General features: G+C 56.2%; 1 protein-coding gene across 3 annotated transcripts; it reads right to left on the bottom strand.

Moving 5' to 3' along the window:
* Positions 1-1,007: 1,007 nt before the first annotated feature.
* MAP1S (microtubule associated protein 1S) lies at positions 1,008-16,060 on the bottom strand. Of its 3 annotated transcripts, none has more exons than XM_055239278.2 (7): positions 15,889-16,060; positions 14,485-14,586; positions 11,324-11,406; positions 10,344-10,484; positions 7,366-9,721; positions 2,093-2,328; positions 1,008-1,249 (listed from the first exon to the last, which is right to left on the bottom strand). In XM_055239278.2, the coding sequence occupies exons 1-7, from the start codon at positions 16,004-16,006 to the stop codon at positions 1,094-1,096; spliced, it is 3,192 nt and encodes a 1,063-aa protein (XP_055095253.1). In that variant the 5' UTR covers positions 16,007-16,060; the 3' UTR covers positions 1,008-1,093. The 3 variants fall into 3 exon arrangements, with proteins under 3 accessions (XP_055095253.1, XP_055095252.1, XP_055095254.1); XM_055239277.2 differs by having other exon boundaries at positions 1,008-1,255; positions 2,099-2,328; positions 15,889-16,024; XM_055239279.2 differs by lacking the exon at positions 15,889-16,060 and adding an exon at positions 15,091-15,776.
* Positions 16,061-17,750: the final 1,690 nt, after the last annotated feature.

Here is a 17,750-nt window from a genome sequence, read left to right as displayed (position 1 = left end):
CCCATGTCACTAGATGCAGAGCCTGTTTGGACAATCCAGGGTGATCTCTTGAGCTTCTTCGTTGAGCAAAGGCTGGGTGCCGTGGCTCATGCCTATTTTCAGCACTTTGGGAAGCTGAGGTGCATGGGTCGCTTGAGGTCAGGAGTTCAAAACCAGCCTGGCCAACATGGTGAAACCCCCTCTCTGCTAAAAATACAAAAATTAGCCGGGCGTGGTGGCGGGCACCTGTAATCCTAGCTACTAGAGAGGCTGAGGCACAAGAATCACTTGAATCTAGGAGGCGGGGGTTGCAGTGAGCCAAGATCGCCCCACTGCACTCCAGCCTGGGTGACAGAGCATGACTCCATCTCAAAAAATAATAAAACTGTATCTGCAAGGATCCTTTTTCAAAGTAACATTACATTCACAGGTGTCAGGGGTCAGGAGTTGAATGTGTTTTGGGGGCTGGCTGCCATTCAACCCAGTACAGACGACATTGTATCTAATAGTAAACCTAAGTGCCTGTATTTGTGCAGAGGGGTCAGAGTGCGCTAGTCAGAAGTGGATGTTCTGTAATCTCTGGGTTTCAGATTCCTCTGTAAGTCCTTCCTGCAGAGTAAGACTTTCTGGAACAGGCATCCATCTCCTCTAGGGACGGGACAGCAGGATAGCTTTTGTTTGATGGCTTTGGAGCAGAGACGGGTATTAAATCTCCCCCTGCCGCCAACTGGTTTGTGTGACAGGTAGTCAGGTAGCTACTTCGCACTTATAACTTGGGCCCCTCACAGTTGCTGGGTCGGGGTGGAGGCTGCAGTCAGGTGCTCCACCGGCCAGCGGTCATTAACTGTGAGAGGCACTTCCTTCCCCAAACCAGGCCCGGCGAAGCCTGCGTTTCTCCCATCTGCGACATAGAGGCCAGAGTGGGCCTGACCGCAGGGTCGCTGGGGATTTCATGGAAGCTGTCCCCACCCGCAGGACCAGGAGGTACATGCCAAGTCTCCCATCACAGAAAGAAGAGAGGCCACAGCCAAGTGTAGTCACGGTTTATTTCTGATGTGGCTGAATCTAGGGACAGGGCGGGATGGGCTGAGTGGGGGGCGTGTCGGCGACGGGGCTAGAACTCCACCTTGCAGGCCGGGAAGGCGTCATCCTGCATGGACACCATGCTGTTGCTGCCCAACACTGTGATGCCCAGCGCCTGGTGCCTGGCGTGCGTCTCTGCGTACCACGTATGCATGGCCACCGAGTCGAAGGTGGGGATCAGAGTCACCTGCAGGTGGGGGGGGTGTGTGGGGGAGGGTGGACCACCAGTGAGGGGGTGCCCCCTGCCCTTCTGGTCTGGGGCCCAAGTCGCCTTCCTTTCCTGGCATTTGAGACCCCTCCAGGCTTTTCCCTGATCTTGTGTGCTCCACCTTGAGGTATGCAGTGGGTGGTCAGCCCGCCTGTGAGGTCCCTGCTCCTCCCAACCAGCACCCAAAGAGCCTTCTCAGCACGCAGGAGATGGAGCTCCTCCTCTGCAAGGCCTTCCTTGGCCTGAGACCCCTCTCTACTCACTTGGATCTCCCCGAGCTCCTTGAACACACCAACCTCTTTCCTACCTCTGGGCCTTTGCCTGGGCTGTGCACCCTACAGGGACGTTCCTTTGAAGCCAGCCCAGCAGCTGTGGGAGGGCAGGGGCCGCGGTGTGAGGCGGTCCTCCCTCTGCCCACACGTGCCTCACCCTGCAGGGCTTGGTTTCAGTCTCTCAGCTTCATGCAGCCATGGGGGAGGGTTCTCAGCCGCACAGATACCACCCAGCCCACCTATTCCATCCCGACTAATTCTCACAGCGGAACAATGGCTAAGTGACAAGGTGTCTGGGGAAGGGATAGAACCATGAGGCTTCACGAGGCCCTGCATCCTCCCCCAGGCTTCCAGCACAGCCGATGACAACGGTGACACGACAGAATCAGAGTCCGAAGAGACCCCTAAGGGCTGAGCCATGTGAGACTCCCACATTCGCCCCCATTCCCGTGTGGCCTGGGGGACATAGCTTAGTCTCTGAGGGTTGAGGGTGGTTTTACCCACCTGTGCTAACTACGCTTACCACCAGACACCCTGGGGTGACACGCACCTGCAGGTCACGGTCCCAATGCTGCTTGCTGGCCAGTAGCGCGTCCAGGACGGCCCGCATGCCCTCCTCCTTGCGCTGGTCCTGGCCACTGATGACGTAGCAGAGTGCACGCACGCGCTGGAAGAACTCCTCATCCACCAGGTGGGCGCTGCTCCCGCTGGGCAGGTAGGCCAGGTCCAGGTAGACTGGGGACTTGGGTGGGGTGGCCGACGCCCCGGGCCGGCTGCTGGCTGACCCTGAGGGCGGGTGGATGGGGAGGCAGGGATGAGCTCCTGGGGCTGAGGAGGGGCGGAGGCTCCAAGTTCGACCTGCACCACTCAGAGCAGCTCCCTCCTCAGCAGGAGGCCTGAACTCAGAGGTTTCTGGGGAGCCCTGGTGCAGTCATGACTCCAGTGAATCTTATTTTAAGAAATGGGGTCTCGCCATGCTGCCCAGGCTCGCCACAAACTCCTGGGCTCAAGTGATCCTCCTGCCTCAGCCTTCCAAGTAGCTGGGACTACAGGTGCATGTCACCACGCCTTGACTCCAGTGACTCTTCACTCACTCTACAAACACCACCAGCCACCCCTTTGTGCCAAGAGCCTGACTCATCCCCAGCCAGTCCCTGGACATAGACACCCCCAGGGCTGGGGGGTGAGTGGGTGGCAATCAGGGAATGCTTCCTGGAAGAGGGTTTAAGAGTTTGAGCCCTGAAAGCAGCCAGTGCCTGGACCACTCTGCTGCTTCTGCAGCATTTGTCTGGTTCACTTGCTCAAGGGGTATTTAACAGAACCTCCTGGGCACCAGGCCCTGAAACAGGGCTGTGACCAAGACAGACAGAATCCCTGCCCCAAGGGTGATGGGGAGCCAGGGTGGGTGGACAGAGCCTTGAGAGGCGGGCCCAAGATCAGTGCAGAGTGCTGGATGGCGATGAGACAGAAGCTCTGCAGGCCTTGTCCAAACCCTGACCTTAGGGCCACAGGGGACAAGGCCACCAGCCCTGGGCAAGTGAATGATCAATGGAATGAAAGGATATGGCTGGGTCTCAGGCACAAGAAGCCTGCCAGACCCTGCATCTTACAATCACAGCTGCTGCCCAGCTCAGGGGGTAAGAGTACTACCCCGTCTGTACACCAACAAATGCATTCCCTCAACCGAAATGGACGCATTCCTAGAAACACAAAAATTACCAAGGCACAATCACAAAAAAATAGAAAATCAGCATATACTTGTAGCTAGCAAGGAGAATGAATCAGTAACTTACAACCTCCCAACAAAGAAAAGCCCTGGGGAAGCCACCAAATATTTAGAGAACTAACATCAGCCTTTCTCAAACTTTTCCAAGGAACTGAAGAGGAAGGAACACTTCGTAACTAATTTTATAAGACCAGAATTGTCTTAATACCAAAGCCAGGCACAGATATTTAATTCTACAAGAAAATGCCAGTTCAACAGACTTTATGAACAGTAATGTAAAAAATCAGGCCTGGTGCAGTGGCTCACGCCTGTAATCCCAGCACTTTGGGAGGCTGAGGCAGGCAGATCACTTGAGGTCAGGAGTTCAAGACCAGCCTAGCCAACATGGCGAAACCCTGTCTCTTACTAAAAATACAAAAACTAGCTGGGAGTGGTGGCAGGCACCTGTAATCCCAGCTACTCGGGAGGCAGAGGCAGGAGAACTGCTTGAACCCGGGAGGTGGAGGTTGCAGTGAGCTCAGACTGTGCCACTGCACTCCAGCCTGGGTGACAGAGTGACTCCATCTCAAAAAATAATAATAAATGAATTCAGCAAAGAAGCAAGATACAAAGCCCACAGGCAAAACACAGTTGAATTTCTATACGTGAACAATGAACAATGTGAAAAGGAAATTAAACAATCATGAAATAGAAGAATCAAGATAGAGGACTCTCACTTCTGGATTTCAAAACTTACTACAAAGCTACAGTAATCAAAACAGTGTGGCACTGGCATAAGGACGGACATATAGACCAATGGAATAGAATAGAGGTCCAGAAATAAATCATCACATGTACGGTCAAATGATCTTCAACAAGCGTTCCAAACATTCAATGGGGAAAGGACAGTCTTTTCAACAAATGGTGCCGGGAAAGCTAGACCTCCACATGCAAGAGAATGACATTGGATCTTTTTACCACATACAAAAATTACCTCCAAATGGACCTAAATATGAAACAGAAAACTTAAAACTCCGGGAAGAAAACATGGGGTAGAAGCTTCTCAGTGTTGGACTTGACCAGGCACGGTGGCTCACATCTATAATCTTAGTACTTTGGGAGGCCGAGGCAGACAGATTACTTGAGGTCAGGAGTTTGAAACAAGCCTGGCCAACATGGTAAAACCCCGTGTTTATTAAAAACACAAAAAAATTAGCCAGGTGTGGTGGTGGGTGCCTGTAATCGCAGCTACTCAGGAAGGCTGAGGCAGGAGAATCGCTTGAACCCAGGAGGCGGAGGTTGCAGTGAGCCAAGATAGTGCTCTCACACTCCAGCCTGGGCAACAGAGCGAGACTCATCTGAGGAAAAAAAAAAAAAAAAAAAGAAAAAGAGAAAAAAAAATGGATGTGGCAATCATTTATTGGGTCTGATATCAAAAGTGCAGACAATAAAAGAAAAAAATAGATAAAATGGACTTCATGAGAATTTAAAACTTTTGTGCATCAAAGGGCACTATCAAAAGAATAAAAAGGCAGCTCACAGAATGGGAGGAAATATTTGCAGGCCATATATCTGCTAAAGGACTAATGTCCAGAATGATTTAAAAAACTCCTAAAAGTCAGCAACGGAAAACAACTCAATTTAAACATGGGCAAAGGGGGCTAGGTGTGGTGGCTCATGCCTGTAATCCCAACACTTTGGGAGGCCAAGGCGAGAGGATTGCTTGAGGCTGGGAGTTCAAGATCAGCCTGGGCAACACCGTGAGACTCCGTCTCTATAAAACATTAACAAATTAGCCAGGCACGATGGCATGCACCTGTGTAGTCCCAGCTACTTGGGAGGCTGAGCTGGGAGGATCACCTGAGCCCAGGAAGTTGAGGCTATAATGAGCTGTGTTTGCATTACACTCCAGCATGGGTAACAGACCAAGACCCTGTCTCTAAAAAGCAAAATAAAATTTTAAAATGAGCAAAGTAATTGAATAGACATTTCTCCAAAGAAGACAGACAAATGGCCAATAGGCATATGAAAAGATGCTCAACATCACTAATCATTAGGGACATGGAAATCAAAACCACAATAAGACCCCACCTCACACCCATTAGACTGGCTAGCGTCAAGCAGCTGCTGTGGAAAAGAGTCTGGCAGTTCATCCAAAATTAAACATTGAGGCGAGTGTGGTGGCTTATGCCTATAATCCCAGCACTTTGGGAGGCCGAGGCCAAAGGATCATTTGAGCTCAGGAGTTTAAGACCAGCCAGGGCAACATAGTGAGACCCCAGTGCTGCTGAAAAATTTAAAAATTAGCTGGGCATAGGCTGGGCACAGTGGCTTATGCCTGTAATCCCAGTACTTTGGGAGGCAGAGGCAGGCAGATCACAAGGTCAGGAGTTCGAGACCAGCCTGACCAGCATGGTGAAACCCCGTCTCTACTAAAAATACAAAAATTAGATGGGCATGGTGGCACGTGCCTGTAATCTCAGCTACTTAGGAGGCTGAGGTAGGAAAATTGCTTGACCCCGGGAGGTGGAGGTTGCAGTGAGCTCAGATCGCACCACTGCACTCCAGCCTGGTAACAGAGCGAGCCACCATCTCAAAAAAAATTAGCTGGGCGATATGGTGTGTGTCTGTGGTCCCAGCTGTTTGAGAGGTTGAGGTGGGGGGGTTGCTTGAACCCGGGAGGTCGAGGCTGCAGTGAGCCATGTTTGCACCACTGCACTCCAGCCTGGATGACAGAGTGAGACTCTGTCTCAGAAAAAAAAAAAACAACGAAGAAAAAACAGCACAGCAGGCCAGAGACCCTCCCCCTGACAAGGCCTGCTTAAAATGTGAGCCTTTGGCTTGTCTCTGGGACTCTGGATTTTAGGAGGTGGGTTCCCACCATTCCCTGTCTGAGAGGGGCTCCCTGTGCCTGGACTGGACCACACACCTGATTTCTCCTTTTTGGGGAGTCTAGAGTGTGTGTGCCAGGCAGAGGATGCCTATGTAATGGCCCAATAGGAACTTGGACATGCTGTCTCTAATGAGCTTCCATGAGGGACACATTGTTACAACTTGCTACTAGAGAAATGAAGCCTGTGGTGTGCAGCCCCACTGGGAGAGGATTCTGGAAGCTTCTGCCTGGTCTCCTTTGAACTTCACCCTATGTGCCTTTCTCTTTGCTGATTTTGCTCTGCTATGAGTGCAACCATAGGCCGGGTCCTCCTAACCAATCAGTTACATAAAATACGCTATTTAAATTTTCAACTGTTTCATTTTACTTATTGTGGCTTCTAGAAACCCACAGTTGGCATACGTGCTCACCTGCCCAGGCACCTCAGAATGGCGAGTGCTTCAACACTGAGGTCAGTTTCCATTTCACAGGAGAATGAACCCCAGAGAGCGTGGGCACGGCTGAGATCACACAGTAATTACGAACAAGAGGACTTGGCTGGGTGTGGTGGCTCACGCCTGTAATCCCAGCACTTTGGGAGGCCAAGACAGGCAGATCACCTGAGGTCTGGAGTTCGAGACCAGCCTGGCCAACATGGTGAAACCTTGACTCTACTAAAAATGCAAAAATTGGCCAGGCGTGGTGGCAGGCACCTGTAATCCCACCTACTCGGGAGGCTGAGGCAGGAGAATTGTTTGAACCCGGGAGGCAGAGGTTGTAGTCAGCCAAGATCATGCCATTGCACTCTAGTCTGGGCAACAAGAATGAAGCTCTGTCTCAAAAAAAAAAAAAAAAGAACAGGAGGATTGGCAGGGCACCGTGGCTCACACCAGTCATCCCAGCACTTTGGGAGGCTGAGGTGGGCACATAGCTTGAGGCTAGGAATTTGAAATCAGCCTGGGCAACATAGTAAGACCCTATCTCTACCAAAAATTTTAAAATTAGGCAGGTGTGGTGGCCGTGCCAGTAGTCCTACCTACTGGAGTGGCTGAGGTGGGAGGGTGGCTTGAGCCCCATTGTTCGAGGCTGCAATGAGCTGTGATCGCACCACTGCACTCCAGCTGGGAGACAGAGTGAGACCATCTCTTTTAAAAAAACTGAAAAAGTAAAAACAGGAGGACGAGCTATGCTCTCTCCAGCCTAAGCAGCTGCTAACCCAGCCCAGCGCCCCAGCTCCAGTACTCACCCGACAGGCCTCGAGTGGCAGTCTTGGGGGTTGAGGACTTTCTGGACAGGGATGCCCGGCCTCCCTTCTCACTGGGCTCACTCCGGGCACTGAGTGGTCGGCTGGCACGGTCCCCACCAGCAAGCCCTTTGGTTTTGGCAGCAGCCACTGGAGTGGCTTTGGGGGCAGCAGCGCGTGAGTTGGGGCGGGCCAGGGGCTTCCGGGTGCGGCTGACATTCTCCGTCTGCCGTGCTGTCTTGGGGGGCAGCATCTCGGGGTCTACCATGCAGATGCTGGATGGGTCAGGCAGTGGCGGGGGGACCTTGAGGGGGTCAGGCAAAGGGTCGTGGCAAGGGACTTTGAAGCCCTCTGTGTCGTCGTCTGAGTCTGCCGCACCGGGGGCCAAGGGCACGGGATCCGAGTCAGACAGGGTGGGCAGAGACTCGCTGACCGATGTGGGTGGCGTCTCCTCGGCCCCCAGCCCACCTGCCCGCTCCTGTGACCGGGCACTGCTGTCATTCGAGCTGCCGGGGGACGCAGGTGCTGGTGCCATGGGCACCGCCTTGCGATGCTCAAATTCACAGGGTGACACCAGGCACAGGTCCACATCGTGTGGGGAGGCCGAGCGCCGCGCCCGGGGGCCACGCAGCGGGAGGCTCAGCCCAGCCTCACTGGTGGGGGCGGATGGCGGCAGCACCTGCTCAAAGGACACGGACAGGGACTCGTCCACCTCAGTCGAGTGCGGGGAGCCCACCTCCGCAGGCAGTGAGGGCGTGGTCACCGTGGGCGTGGTCACTGTGGGTGAGGCGTCTGGCCCGGCCTCCCCGCCCCGCAATGGGCTAAGCGACAGCCGCTCGCTGCCCTCTGCAGGGCTCCGACGGGACTCAGGGGAGGGAGTGCGTGGCCTTGGGATTGAGCTGGCGGCCAAAGGCAGCTCCAGCGCCTTCTCCTCCCCGGCTGGAATCGGACCCAGCTCCAGGCTGGGCGTGGCCACCAGCTGGGAGGCCGGGGAGCCGCAGGCCGCACTCGGGGGGCTGGCTTCTCCACATCGGAGGCTGGGCGGGCTGCGGGGTCCATTTGCCACGGGCGGGAAGCCAGAGTGGGATGTGCTGGGCGCTGTGCTGGGTGCTTTGCGGGGCTTGGGTGCCGCCTGGGCACTAGTCTTCTTGAGGTTGGTCACAGAAGAGGCCGCCCGGCGCACCTCCCGCGGCTGGGTCCGGGAGACACTCGGTTTGGGGTCTTTCTTCAACTCCCGGGGGGTCCTGGCTTCTTTCTCGGTCTTGCGCGGGGCCTCAGCCCGTGCTGGCTCCTTGCGGGCCACCCCAGGGCGCTCCTGGCCAGGTCTAGGGTGGGTGGCCAGCAGGCCCTCTCTCTTAGAGCTGTCCCGGGAGCCCACGCTCTCTCTGCTCTCAGCTCGTCGCGGCCCCTCCAGGTCCTGGGGCGTCACCACGGGCTCTCGCAGGAACCTCAAGTGCTGCAGGCGGACCAGGCCGTCCAGGAGGCAGGCGGGCGGGGTGCAGCCGGGGAACAGCACGCGCACCACCTTCTCGCCGGGGCCCGCAGGGTGCCACACCAGCAGGGCGCACACAGAGGCCAGCGTGCGCTCGGCGCCGGCAGAGGGCGGGTGCAGCACATACATGTCCAGCCGGCCTACGCCCATCTTCTCGAAGAGCACGGTGGGCTTGGCTGGCACGGGGCCGCGGCTGAGTGGCAGGGGCGTGATGCCCAGCTGTGCCAGGAGGCTCAGCGCCAGCTCCGCCTCGTCCTCGCCGTGTGCCAGCCGCGACGCGGCCTCGCAGGCGTTGAAGAACACGACCCCCAGGTTGGGGGAGATGAGCCTGCGCAGCCTGTCGTCCCAAGAGCCCCCACCAGCAGCCACCTCGGAGCGCTCCGCCAGTTTGCGCCGCAGCAGGCTGTTGAGGCCGGGGAGGCTGTCGGCGCCAGGGTGGGTCACCAGCACGGCATCCACGCGGTCCAGGTGCCGCACCAGCTTCCAGAAACTGGACTTGGGGTTTGAGCCACCGTTGACCAGCACAGTGAAGCCATTGACGGCGAAGAAGGCGGCATCCCCGAGGCCTCCAGGGAAGATGTAGCAGCAGGGCCGGCCCAGCCTGAGGAAGCCCCCGGAGGTCGGGGGCTCCAGCAGCTCGAAGGGGGACGGCGGCTCCAGAGACTCAGCCACGTACTCCAGGAATTCGCACAGGCCCTCGGAGTTGGGCAGCTGCGCCGGGGGGTTCAGCCGCAACTGGAGCCGGAGCGCCCCCTGAAGGCCGGGCACAGCGGGTGCCAGCTGGGCCCAGTCACCGAATGTGGGGCAGGTGATGGTGAGTACGGGCGGCTGCACAGGTGGGGGCGTGGTGGCCAGGATGTCCCGGATCTGTATGGAGGGGGAGAGGTAAGGGCCCACCTAGAGCCAGGCAACACCTAGCCCGGTGGGAAAACTGGGCAAGGACACCCTCATCCTTCCCTCCAGGCCTGCTCCTCAGGACCCTCCCACCAAAACCCAACCTTCTCCAGCGCCAGGAAGCTCTGTGATCTGGCCTCACCTCCTGTCTCTCCCTCCCCTTCAAATGCCTCCCTGCCCCAGGGCCTTTACACTCACCGTTCTCTCCTCCCAGGAGACTCTCCACGTCCCACCTCTATCTACTGAACCTTTTCTCACCACTTTTAAGTGCCCTACTACAATGTGAAAATGAGGTTTGCCATTTTGCCCATGTGTCCTACCCAGACTGCGGGCACCAGGAAGGACTCATTTGGCTCCATTTCACATCAGGACTTTGGGACATCTGCTGACCTACAAACCCAGCTCACACCACACCCTTTCGTGGGCAATAGGACTGACCCCGGACAGCCAGGAGGCACGTGTCACCACTGCCATCCTACAGAGGAGGGGGAGACCAGGACATGGAAAACAGCAGGTCACTGATGCCACACAGCCTGATGCACACAAGCCAGGATTCAGAGCTGGGGAAGCGGGGGATGGCAAAGGGGTGGCTTACCTCTCTGTCCTTCAGGACCTGGAGGAAGTGGTGAGGTGAGAAGCCCCCTGTCTGTAGCAGCAGCTCCCCTGTCTCCTCCAGGCAGGGCCCAGCAAACACAAGTAGCTTGTGAGAGGCAGGGTCCAACAGAAGGTTCCGGAGCTGAGGGAGGGGGTGAACACTAAAGGCCCCATTCTGTGCAGTGACATATCCAGCAGTCCTCTTTGGGGTAGCCTCGAGTCGATACATAAACCACCCCTCTCCTGTCCTCACCTCACGACCAGCCCAGTACTCAACTAGCTATGAGGGCAGTCTCCAGGTCTCCTGCTGGGCCCTGAAGCAACCCTAGCAAACTCCTATTCATCCTACAAAGCCCAACTCTGATGTCCCTTCCTCCTGAAGGCACTCCCTGCCCTTTCTGGGCTCTCTCTAGTACACCTCTCCCTCCAGCCCAGCCCCGATGCCACAGGGCTGGGGGTGTCTGTGTCTCGCTGTCTCCTAAAGACTGAGAGCCCCTCAAGGGAATGAAAGGGAAAAGTTGATCCAAGGAATCAACCTGTAAGAAGGTCTGTAGTGGGATGCCCCAGGGCTGTCTGGTTCATCTTCTGGACATATAATTGGTAGGGTACAGATAGCCACAAGTCGGTTAATATTAGTGAATCAATTCAGACAACTCCTGGGGCCTAGCTGGAGGAAACCCACAGGACGCAAACCTCAGGCTGCTCTGGCCTTCCCACCTCCAGACCCATGCTGTCCTGGGCCCTGAGCTGGGAGTGCTTACCCTCCCCTCCCTCCCAAACTCCAGGCTTTTCTGCTCCCACCCCAGAGGAGGGAAGAAGCGGAGGCTGGAGCCACAGGGAAGGCTTTGTGGGCGAAGAAGTGTGGTGCCGGGTGTCTTGAGAGGATTTGGGGCAGCATGAAGACAAGGACACGAGACAGGAAGACAGAGAAGGCACGGGTCCCAGCAGCCCGCCCCCTCCAGGACGTCAGCCATTCCCTACCTCATCACACAGGGACTTGTCTGATGGGTTCAGGAGGACCAGGGTCTCCAGGTTGTCTCCACGGTGGTGCAGGCTCCGCTGGCCTGTGGGGGAATCAGGCCGTCCTGGAGTCAAATCCTGCCCCCCCCGTGTGACTCTCAGGGAACACGAACCCCTCTGGGAACCCACCCAGGGATCATATGGAGATTAACAGGCACACGGCAGAGCAGCAGGGCAGGACCATGCAAGAAAGAGAAACTCAAACCACCCCGGCTGGCCTAAGAGAGGCAGTAACCAGAGGGCCCCATCGTGCGCAGGGCCTGGTTTGCAGCTGTCACCCCTGTGAGTGATGCCACCATTTTTTCTTTTTTTCAGATGGAGTTTCGCTGTTGCCAGGCTGGAGTGCAGTGGCGCAATCTCTGCTCACTGCAAGCTCCGCTCCTCCTCCTGGGTTCACGCCATTCTCCTGCCTCAGCCTCCCGAGTAGCTGGGACTACAGGCGCCCACCACCACACCCGGCTAATTTTTTGTATTTTTAGTAGAGACGGGGTTTCACTCTGTTAGCCAGGATAGTCTCCATCTCCTGACCTCGTGATCCGCCCGCCTCGGCCTCTAAAAGTGCTGGGATTACAGGTGTGAGCCACTGTGCCCGGCCTTTTTCTTTCTCTTTTTTTTTTTTTTGAAACGGAGTTTTGCTCTTGTTGCCCAGACTGGGGTGCAACAGTGCAACCTGGGCTCACTGCAACCTCCACCTCCTGGGTTCAAGCAATTCTCCTGCCTCAGCCTCCCAAGTAGCTGGGATTACAGGCACATGCCACCACGCCCCATTAATTTTTTGAATTTTTAGTAGAGATGGAGTTTTAACATGTGGGTCAGGCTGGTCTCAAACTCCTGACCTCAGGTGATCCGCCTGCCTTGGCCTCCCAAAGTGCTGGGATTACAGATGTGACCCACTGCACCCGTCCGGCCACATTTATTTTTCAGACAGAGAGCCAGAGCTCGAGGAGGGCCAATGAGGGCGAACGTGGACCAGGGTACATCCGGAGCAAAGGCCCTGAGGCAGGACTCAGCTAGGGATGGGGCAGCGTTAAGGGCAGGGGCTGAAGTGGGGCTGTTTTTAGGATCCTGACCCTGCTCTGTCCCCCAGGGCCCATATGTGTTTTAAACATCAGTACTGTGAGAGAGGGGTGGCAAGGAGCCAGAGCCAGGGGAGGGCCAGTGAGGGCCAACCCGGACCAGGGTACAGCACCAGCCAAGGCCCCTGAGGCAGGACTGAACTGTGAACAAGGCTGAGTCTGGAGAGGTAGAGACCCTCCAGTGTTGCCAGCCCTTATCACATTTAACTTTTCTTTCTTTCCTTCTTTTCCCTTTCTCTCTCTCTCTCTCTCGCCCCTATCACATTTAGCTTTCTCTTTCTTTCCTTTCTCTCTCTCTCCCTCCCTCTCTCTTCCCCTCCCTCCCTCCCTCTCTCTGTCTCTCTTTTTTGAGATGGAATCTTCCTCTATTGCTGAGGCTGAAGTATAGTGGCACGATCTCGGCTCACTGCAACCTCCGCCTCCCAAGTTCAAACAATTCTCCAACCTCAGTCTCCCAAGCAGCTGGGGTTATAGGCGCTTGCCACCACACCCAGCTAATTTTTGTATTTTTAGTAGAGACGGGGTTTCACCATACTGGTCAGGCTGGTCTCGAACTCCTGACCTCAGGTGATCCATCCACCTCAGCCTTCCAAAGTGCTAGGATTATAGGCATGAGCCACCATGCCAGGCCTAACTTTATTTTTTTGAGACAGGGTCTCGCTCTGTTGCCCAGGCTGCAGTGCAGTGGCACAATCTTAGCTCACTGCAGCCTCTGCCTCCTGGGTAAAAGCGATCCTCCCTCCTCGGGCTCCTGAGTAGCTGGAACTATAGGTGTGCACCACTAGGTCCAGCTCATTTTTGTATTTTCAGTAGAGACAGGGTTTCACCATGTTGCCCCAGCTGGTTTTGAACTCCTGACCTCAAACAATCCTCCCACCTGGACCTCCCAAAGTGTTGGGATTACAGGCGAGAGCCACCCCACCCAGCCTTAGCACGCCTTTTGCCACACAGGGATATTGCCCCATTCAGGTGGGGAAATCAAGGCATAAAGAACGGAAGTGGCCACGAAGTTCACACACAGCAGACAGGATTTCCAGCTCCACTTTCTGCCCCATGAAGTGTCAGGAAGCCACAAGGACCCACTGGGACAATGAGACTACAGACACTTCCTTCCTCTCCAGCAGCAGCCGGGAGGTGACTCAAGAGACCATCAGGAGCAAGGGGCGGCTGCAGGCAACACTCAAGCCTGCCCGCCTGCTGCCCTGCTCACTCTGGGTCTCCCCAGAAGGGAGCCTCGTGAGCTGGGCCCTTCTTGATCTCACTCCTTTTCAGTTCCCTACCGATTGTATACCCAGGCCTGCGGCTGTGAACCAAATTCAGTCCCTGCCTGCAAGGGGCCCACACTCCATCTTCCAGGGCCTGCTCAGTGCCCCCTCCACCTTCCAGATTTTTTTTTTTTTTTTTTGAGACAGAGTCCCTCCCACTCTGTCACTCAGGCAGGAGTGCAGTGGCGCAGTCTCAGCCCACTGTAACCTCTGCCTCCCGGGTTCATGTGATCGTCCCACCTCAGCCTCCCGAGTAGCTGGGATTACAGGCGCCTGCCACCACGCCGTTATTTTTGTATTTTTAGTAGAGACAGGGTTCCTCCATGTTGGCCAGGCTAGTCTCGAACTCCTGACCTCAAGTGATCCGCCTGCTGTAGCCTCCCAAAGTGCTGGGATCAGAGGCGTGAGCCACCGCGCTCAGTCCATTCTAGATGTTCTGTTCACTGCTGGGTCTTGGCTGGGGCCCTTCCCTTCCACTGGACACACCAGTCATAGCAGTTTCTCATCAAAAAAACCCCTCCTCAGAGATCTCCCTGCCTCTTCCCCCTTCAATGCCAGTTTCATCATCTGTCAATCAGGGACAAAAACACCAATTCCTGCACTGTAGGTTGCTGAGGACTGAGGGTGTTATCACTGGGTCAGGGCTTGCATTTGAAAGGTCTCAACTGTATTATTACTGTTGTTATTTATAGCTGCACCCCACCTCCCCATGCCTGGCACACGGCTGGCACTTGCCCAATGAACAAGAGGTAGGGAGCAGCCAGGGGGACTCCAGCCTCACCTTTCACAATGCTGGAGAAGGTGGCAGAGTGTCGGGACACAAAGACCTTGAGCTGTTCATCGAGGTTGCAGACGCCAGGATCGACATCCCAAGACCGGATGCCTGGTGGGAAGGAGGGATCAAGGCGGGAGTTCAGCCGGGCCCCCCAGCTCCCAGAATATTTCAATAATTAGCACCCCGTGAGTGGGGAGCGCCCCAGCCTCCTCCCTTCACTCACAGCTTGAAGACTCAGAAGTACCCAACACCTTCAGGTCTCACCGCAGCTGAGCCAGGGGACCCAGAGCATACCTCATCATTTTACAGACAAGACTCATCAGCAACAAAGCCTCCACCTCCTCCATCTCCACCTCCTCGCTGCTCCTATGCCCTGCCAGACCCGTTTCCACTAACCGCCCTTGCAACAGCTGTTCCCCCTGCCTGGAAGTCCATCCCCCTGCCTCCCCCACCTGTTCCTACTGGCCACGGGCCCTTCCCCCTCAGCACCTTCGTGTGCTAAGACTGACTGTCCTCTCAGTCCCTTAGAGCCTTCTGATCCTTCCTGACACCATGTGAGCTGGAAGCTTGTTCCATCTCCTCACTCGCTTTGGGCCCATCCCCAAACCAGACCTGTGCTGGCAGGGCTGAACCTGTCTATTATCCCGGCCATATCCCTGTGCCCACTGCCCAAAGGCCTGGCGCATAGCAGGTGCTCACTAAACACTCCTCAAGCACATGAACCGAGGTGCGTGTTCCTGTCCCATTTTACACGCAATGAAACGCGCAGGTCCAGATGCTCCGAGGGATGGGGGATGAACACCCATCTCCACCCACGGGCGCATCACGCCCACCAGTCCCACTGTGCCAAGTGGCTGCAGGTGAACCTGGCAGGTGCACCTATGACTCACCTCCCTAGGTGCCAAATCCCCAGGGCAGGCCGCACCCGCCCACACCCCAATTAGCAGCTCCTTGTGCGGCAACAGAAAGCGGGCCCCGGGGCTCCAGGCCCAGCCTCCCCCATATCTGCTTCTCCCTCCGGGAAATCTCTAAGCTGCTAAGACCTGCAGATCCAAAGCGACCCCAGGCCCTCCTCCCTGGGCGGGCCAGTTGGGCGGGAAGCGGAGCCGTGGTGCAACTGCAAGGGTCCCCAAGCCCAGGCCCGTGTCCCCTCCCCTATCTTCACCCGGAGTTGGGGCGGGGCAGCCTGCCCAGCCCAGGCCCCGATGCCACTTCCTCCGCGGGCACCCACAGGCACCCCGCCTTTGCCCGCGTCGTGCGCCTAACGGTGAAGGGGACCCAGCCCCAGGCCCGCGACCCCCGCCCCGGAGCCCGGGCCCCGCCGCCGCCGCCCCACCCCGCCGGCCCCGGGCCCAGACGCGCGAACGCGCCCGCCTCCCGGGCTCCCGCGCGCCCCCGGGCCAGCCCGACCTCGTTCGAGCTCCTCCAGGACGTAGGTGAGGAGCCCCGGGCTCCCGAACTCGCTGCCCACCACGAGGAGCAGCGAGCTCGGGGCCGCGGCAGCCCCAGGTCCAGCCACCGCCGCCATCTTCGGGCCGCCCCGACGTTCTCGGCGCCCGCCCCGCAGGCCCCGCCTCTTAAAGGGGCCGCACCGGAAGGGCTGAAGACCCCACCCGGAACCACCCCATCCCCGCCCCTTTTTGTCGACCACCTACAGGCCCTAGAGAGCAGGGGATGCGGGCACTAAAGGGGTTGGCGGACTCCTGGGTGTCCGCTTGGGAGCCGCCTCTCCCAAGTGACCATTCATTCATTCATTTTTTTTTTTCATTGAACAAGCTTTCATTGTGTGCCTGCTGCATGTAGGTCAGAACTCCTGCCCTCCAGGAACTCACATCACATGACAGTAGGCCGCATCAGAACCCGGTGCCTATGGATGCTCCCAGCTCTCTAGGTCAGGGGTTGAACAGAGAAAAGAAACCTATCTTGTAGGTAGGGCTTTAAGGGATGTGTAGGAGTTTGCCTTGTGTGGGTGGCGGGGCAAGAGCAGGTGAGGCAGAACTTTACAGCACGTGCAAAGTTTTAGAGGTAATAAAGTACATGTGTGTTTGGGACACAACCGGAGCACTCTGGGCCTGCCTGGAACAGAGCAACACTTATTCTGCACCTCCTGTGCGCCAGGCATTTTATTGCATTAGCTCATTACATACAAGCACAAAGCAATGAGGTAGGCACAGTTACTTTGGTCACTTCCAGAGGAAAGGAGAGGAAACTGAGATTTGGAGGGATGAAGTCACCAGGCCTGTAAATGGTAGAGCAGGTTTGAACCCAAGTGGGTCTTACTCTAGATCCAGCCTGTGTTGCGCACATGGGTACCTCTCTCTCCCCAGATAATCCTCTTTAGCTATTTTATTTTATTTTATTTATTTTATTGAGATGGAGTCTCATTCTGCCGCCCAGGCTGGAGTGCAATCGCACAATCTCAGCTCACTGCAACCTTTGCTTCCCGGGTTCAAGCGATTCCCTTGCCTCAGCCTCCCAAGTAGCAGGATTATAGGTGTCCGCCACCATGCCCTGCTAATTTTTGTATTTTGGTAGAGATGGGGTTTCTTTTTTTTTAGAGACGGAGTCTCGCTCTGTCGCCCAGGCTGAAGTGTAGTGGCGTGATCTCGGCTCACTGCAAGCTCCACGTCCCAGGTTCACGCCATTCTCCTGCCTCAGCCTCCCGAGTAGCTGGGACTACAGGCGCCCGCCACTGCGCCTGGCTAATTTTTTGTATTTTTAGTAGAGACGCGGTTTCACTGTGATCTCGATCTCCTGACCTCGTGATCTGCCCGCCTTGGCCTCCCAAAGTGCTGGGATTACAGGCCTGAGCCACCATGCCCGGCTGAGATGGGGTTTCACCATGTTGGCCAGGCTGGTCTTGAACTCCTGACCTCAAGTGATCCTCCTGCCTTGGCCTCCCAAAGTGCTGGGATTACAGGCATGAGCCGCTGTGCCTGGCCCCTTTAGCCCTTTGACCCATAGGGGCTACTACTTGACAAATCATCTTGCTTGGAACTTTTGGACAGTGGCCCATGCCCAGGAAAGATTGAACCTCCTTCCTCAGGAGTGAGCTCCCTGTCTCCAGGAGTATGCAAAGAAAAGCAGGACAGAAATAGGAAAGATCTGGGAAGGCGAATCAGCCTCCCGCTGCCGTTTATTATCTAGGTTGTTCAGCCCAACTTCCTCCCTGGCCAGTGTGTAACAGCCACTGGCCACGTGCCGTCTACCATTCTTGCACTCCACTTCCTCTCTCTCTTTTTGGTTCTGGCATCCTTCCTCTATCCTTGTCC

The sequence above is a fragment of the Symphalangus syndactylus genome, chromosome 13 (genome assembly GCF_028878055.3).
Source record: "Symphalangus syndactylus isolate Jambi chromosome 13, NHGRI_mSymSyn1-v2.1_pri, whole genome shotgun sequence".
In the NCBI taxonomy this organism is placed as follows: domain Eukaryota; kingdom Metazoa; phylum Chordata; class Mammalia; order Primates; family Hylobatidae; genus Symphalangus; species Symphalangus syndactylus.
The sequence above is the reverse complement of the archived record's forward strand: the minus strand, read 5'-3'. Positions and strand labels throughout refer to the sequence as shown.